At 35.0% G+C, this 5,634-nt stretch overlaps 1 protein-coding gene across 1 annotated transcript; it reads left to right on the top strand.

Annotated features, from left to right (window-relative positions):
• The first annotated feature begins 216 nt into the window (after window positions 1-216).
• On the top strand, window positions 217-4,966 carry LOC126709358 (two-on-two hemoglobin-3). Its single transcript, XM_050409570.1, has 4 exons — window positions 217-579; window positions 994-1,124; window positions 4,467-4,611; window positions 4,731-4,966. The coding sequence occupies exons 1-4, from the start codon at window positions 380-382 to the stop codon at window positions 4,825-4,827; spliced, it is 573 nt and encodes a 190-aa protein (XP_050265527.1). The 5' UTR covers window positions 217-379; the 3' UTR covers window positions 4,828-4,966.
• Window positions 4,967-5,634: the final 668 nt, after the last annotated feature.

Genomic DNA, 5,634 nt, shown 5'->3' with positions numbered 1-5,634 from the left:
CCCCACTACTCTCCTCCCTTCAACTTCCCTTTACTCTCTTCCCACTCTAAACTTCCAAACAGGATATTAAAGAAAGGGGGGCCCACACCGCACATAGGCCAATCAACTCTTCTAAAGGTGGAATCTCCATCGTGTAACGACATTGTTACCTCATACATTTCTTTTTTTTCTTTTTCCTAAATACGATGGGCGCTGCATGAAGCTTAAAAACAGCCCAAATAGCCCACAGTTTTGATTTTTTTTTTAGTTTCCCAAATTTTCAACCTCCCTTCCAATCCCACTCATCAAAAGATTTCAATTTGATTCCCTATAATGTCCACACCGTGTAAGCCACACGACACCACAAGCTCGTATATAAATAAACCACTTTCTCTGTGTTATGCGTTCCAAGTCAATCTCCGTAAGTCTCCGCAGTGAAACAGAGAGAGAGAGAGTGAAGAAAATGCAGTCTCTGCAAGCCAAGGCATCGGAGTGGAGCGGAGTGAAGCAAGACGATGCGTTTGCTATTGATGACACCAATCTGTTCCAAAAACTAGGACTCCAAACCTTCATTAACCTCTCCACCAATTTCTACACCAGGTTTGAATTTCTTTTTCTTTGTTAAAAAAACATTAGTAAAAGTCCGATCTTTCAATTAAGAGAGGATATGACTTTGGATAAAAAGAACACAAAAAATTTGGGACTAAGGCTCTGTTGTTGTTGTTGTTGTTTTTTTTTTTTTTTTAGTTATTTATTTTTATGATTTTTTTTTTAATTCTAAAATTTTAAGGCACGTTTGTTTAAAAGAAGAACCAATTGATTTTTCTCAGCTACCAAATAAATAAGGCGTTGAATTGTTGGTTGATTAATCTGATTTCACTGGTTGCCAACAATTTATTTATTTATTTCGTTATTAGCTATACGTTTTAAAAAGATTATATATTTATATTAATTTGGTCGAAAATCGAAATGGGGTATATGTTAGTTAAAGGTTTTTGGATGTGTAAAAACCAGGGTATATGATGATGAGGAAGAATGGTTCCGGTCAATCTTTGCGAATTCAAAGAAAGAGGATGCGATTCAAAATCAGTATGAGTTTTTTGCGCAGAGAATGGGAGGGCCTCCTCTCTACTCTCAGAGAAGAGGTAACCGGTTCTTTGCTTTTATCTTATTTTTGCTTATGAAAATATTATAGCTATAGTGTACTAAATTCCCTCGAATTGCTGCATTTATCTTTACTTTCGCGTTTCTATAGGATTGTAACTCAATTGGTTGGCACCTCTTGGTCTTTCCAACAAATTCGGGTTCAAAATTCAAATCCCACCTCTCCCAAGTCCCAACTATCGATGTATAAAAAAGAACCGAATTTTCGTGCTATTCAAAATCAATCAGAATCCTGCTCCCTCAGGCCTTTGTTCATTTGGGTTTTTTTTTTTTAGTCTTGCATAATTTCATGTTTGTTAGGTGATAAATTTTTGAGTTATTAACTTTTTAGCTAAAATTCAACTTAGTCCTTCACTTTTACTGTAGTTATCAATTTAGTCCCTCACTTTGTCAACATGAGTCAATCTGTTCGGGCCAAATTTGTTAGCAAATGAAGCTGTTTAAACATTTTCTATTTTATTTTTAAATAGTACTCATCAAACAATAGTATTTAATGAATAACACATCTCATGAGTATTTTCAGTTAATTTTTAAATTAAAAAAGAATGTAAAATGGCATTGTTTGCAAACAGGTTTGGACAAATGGACTAGAGTGACTTATTTTGACAAAGTGAGGGATTAAATTGACAATTAATTAACCTTAGGGACTAATTTGACAATTGAAGTAAAATTCAAGGGACTAAATTGAAATTCAGCCTAACGAATGTAAATTTATTCCTAGAATGTTTTGTTTTGACATGTAAGAAATTGGACTTCTCAAAAAAAAAAAAAAAAAAAAAAAGGGTGCCAGGGATTGGCTTTGTGCATCTTTCTTTGACTGGTAACCGTGTTAAGTTGGATAATGGTGTCTTCTATTGTAGGCTTTGTAGCTCTGGCCTATGTATATTTGGATTTCCTGTTTTTGGCATAGTTAACGTTAGAAGCAATAATGAAGTTGTGTTTACTAGTTTGAAATGTGCGAAACATTTGCCTTGTGACCTTTAAGATGAACGAGAAAAAGAAAAGATGAATGAGAACTTTTATTTTTAATTCCAATGGGTTGTTGACCTAGTGGTTTCTAGGGCCTCATGAGATCTATGAGGTCTTTGGTTTGAAACCTCTAGTCAATATCTTGGGGCTACCTCTATGAGATTCATTCTTGTAATTACCTTGTGAATGTGGGACGGGGAGACCACACACCCGGGAGAATAGCTAGGTGCTCAAATAGTTCTGGAAACCCTTGTCAGCAGGAAAAAAAAAAAAATACATTTATTTTTATCCCCAGAGACATCTAGAGAAATTTGTTTGCCTTATGTCTTGCTGAATGCATATTTGCATGGCTTACAAATATCAAAGAAACTTCTTAAGCATACCAAAATACAACTTCCAAAAGGAAAGATCTAGACTTCACACTATTCACAATCAGCAATTATTCTTCTCTATTTTGGTTCCATAAAAAACCTAAATCCTCCTAGTCTTCAAATATCATGTTGCCGCTCTTCCCCTTCTTTCATACTTTCACATGTCTCTATGTTTAATTTGTTTCCCATTACATTCATATGTGAAGCTAACTACACTAAGAAGGTAGTATCCAGTATTCCAAAACTTGGTTGCTATTTTCTATGGGATATGCAGGAAACTCTGTTCTCATGTCTGTACCATTTGGTCAGAAGATCTCCTTTTAAGTATTTTCAACCTTTTGAAATAGCATTTACTGAATTCACCTGCTTTGTTGTGGAGGATATTGTGCACATAGTGCTGTTTATAGTGTTAAAATTAGGTCGGGATGACATTCATGTCAAAATATTTCCTCAAATAAATAGTAGAAAGGATTTTAGGTTGTAGTAAAGTTCAAATATCTGATGGCTCCTTTGTCCTTTGGTGTTGGGAATGTAATAAAAAATAAGGTTACAATGCATTTTTGTCTCTTCAACTTAGGATATGTTATCAATTTGGTGTTGTCAATGTAACCTCTTTTGTCAAGATCCGTTAAGAATAGGCATGTTAAGTGGCTTGTGCAGCCCCTGCACATGACCATGAAACAATTCCATTTTCATAGTTTTTTATTTTTATTAATTTTGAGGAGAAGTAGCATATGAGGTGCATGTAAAATGACAATTTCACATAAGCAACTGGAAAAAATAGTTTAAACTTATTTTTTTTTATCACAGATTAATAAATTAGAACTCTTTCTCACTCCTCATGACAACCGCCATTATCATAGCCCTCCACCCAGTCCATTGGTTTAGGTGCATTGATCCATTTAGTTTTAATTTGGTTTGTTGAATCTTAAGATTCAAGGATGGATTGGCATTTAATCTCTTGTTCACCAAAATTTGAGAATGTGTTGTAGAAGTTGCAGAAGTAAGAGCAAAGGTGGATTTTACAGAATAAAGAGAGAATATAAATGACACTAGGATTAGTGGGAGGGGTGGAAGGTGATGGTTGAAATGGTGACTGCACTTCTCCCACAAACTCAGATTTTCCATCCAATCCTGTAAGACCATCCTCCACCTCCAGGTCCTCCACCAACTAGGCAAATAGACACCCTCAAATGCCTAGAACAAGATCACTTCCTCATCAGCGTCTTCAGCTTCCTTTCCAATTCCCTCTCATATCCACCAATACCATCAATCTTGTTTTTAAATTAAACACCTCTTTATTTAAATTTCTCATTAGAGAACACTCCAAAATGTCCCATGGCACCGCTGAGCCTGTATATGAGGTCTGGGGTTAGTGGGATTTCTTTGTGACAATTTTGATTGACTTTTGTGCAAGATGTGGACAAGGTGAAATGTTTGAGAAAAATTAAAAAAATGTGAGAATCGTGGAGGAAGGGGTGAGAAAGAGAGAGAATATTTATTAAGTGATTTGTAAATAAATTGATACTTATAAAAAAAATTAATTGGTAATAAATAACTTATGCATTCTAGAATTTTGTATTATTTTGTATAGGGCGTGTCAACATACCTATACCCAATTTAGAATCATTGTCCCTATGTCCTTTGAACATTAGATGAGTCAGACACCTTGACGTATAACTGCACCTGACAACTCATACCCAAGTTGATGTAACATAGGTTTTTGGTTTGCATTGTATGTTTAATGTTCTTAATTGACTTAGCTAGTTATCTTCTTTAGTTCAATCATGTGAGTTGAGTATGAATTTTTCTAGCCGTTGGTATGTTTTGTATCTATTCAAATGGTCTTTTCCTTTTCTTCCTAATGATATCCAAGAGTTTGGGATAGAGATTTATCTATTGGTTTCATCCTTCTAAAAGTTATTGATTTTTAGATTTGAATTCTTTGTACTAGTTTAATGTTTGGATTTAAATGTTTGGCAGGTCATCCGGCTCTGATTGCACGCCACCGACCATTCCCTGTCACACATCGAGCTGCAGAGAGGTGGTTACATCACATGCAACAAGCATTGGATGGCACCACGGATATTGATGCTGACTCAAAAATCAGAATGATGAACTTTTTCAGGTATAAAATTTTCTGACTTAAAACTTTCTCTCATATATATTTCACATCTTGTAATACTCAATTTTCCCTTTTTGAGTTCAAATTTCATTACAGTTTATGCCTATCTTTATGTTTTTCAGGCACACAGCATTCTTTCTTGTTGCTGGAGATGAGTTGAAGAGTCAAAACCAACAACCTCAATGTAAGCATGGGACCAGCAACCAGACTCCCGTGTAAAAAATTTTAACATATATTTCCTTATTCAGTTGTGAGAAGCAACAAAGTTACTATTATTCATCAAACCTCTTTAATGTAAAAGGAATACTTCCTTACACCCTTTTTCTCAATAAGTCTTTTAATGTCTACATTTGCTCAACTGTTTTGTTATGATAAAAAATTCTAGTGTTTATATTTGCTTTGTGGTGATGAGCTCATGAAGTTGGTTCCCATTTCCCAGCAGTGAAAACTTGAAATTGCAACAACACACTGACGGTTGGAATTGTGTAGTCTGTAGACAAATCTCTCCACCCATTGAGTTGCAAATACTTCAATATTCACAGATCATAGTTAGATATTTGATTTCCTAGGGTAATCAATTATATCTGTCTCCCTTGCAAGTTGCAACACATCTACTTAAGTTTGATGATTGCCTGTGTGATTTGAGCTGGAAGTGAACTGCAAGTCTTACATAATGTTCTGCAGAGTTGGTGCATTGATTGGTGTCCTCAAGGGGCCCAACCAGCCACTCCTCGCTAGACTTTTAAATTTGTTTGTGATGTTCTTTTGAGCTGGAAGTGTACTGCAAGGCTTGAAATGTTGGCATTCTCATTCTCAAAATAAATAAATATATATATATATATTGTTGGATTTTGAACCCTGACAATTGTAGGAAATAAATTTTCTCAATCCCAAAAAGTACATATGCAGTAACTATAATCATTCTTGCCATGTGATAGTAATAAATTACTTTTATGACGGCCATTGTCGTAAAAATTGTAAAAGAGGCTAACATATAGGATGTTTTATGGAGTTCAACCTGACAAC

Source organism: Quercus robur, chromosome 12 (genome assembly GCF_932294415.1).
Source record: "Quercus robur chromosome 12, dhQueRobu3.1, whole genome shotgun sequence".
Lineage (NCBI taxonomy): Eukaryota > Viridiplantae > Streptophyta > Magnoliopsida > Fagales > Fagaceae > Quercus > Quercus robur.
Note: the sequence above shows the minus strand (reverse complement) of the source record. Positions and strands in the feature narration are given on the sequence as shown.

What these genes read in the sequence shown, in the direction of transcription:
- LOC126709358 (XM_050409570.1), top strand. Translation starts at nt 380, where the DNA reads ATGCGTTCCAAGTCAATCTCCGTAAGTCTCCGCAGTGAAACAGAGAGA. An exon ending in TCTCTACTCTCAGAGAAGAG is followed by an intron (nt 1,125 to 4,466) that starts GTAACCGGTTCT and finishes AATGTTTGGCAG; the next exon opens with GTCATCCGGCTCTGATTGCA. An exon ending in AGAATGATGAACTTTTTCAG is followed by an intron (nt 4,612 to 4,730) that starts GTATAAAATTTT and finishes TATGTTTTTCAG; the next exon opens with GCACACAGCATTCTTTCTTG.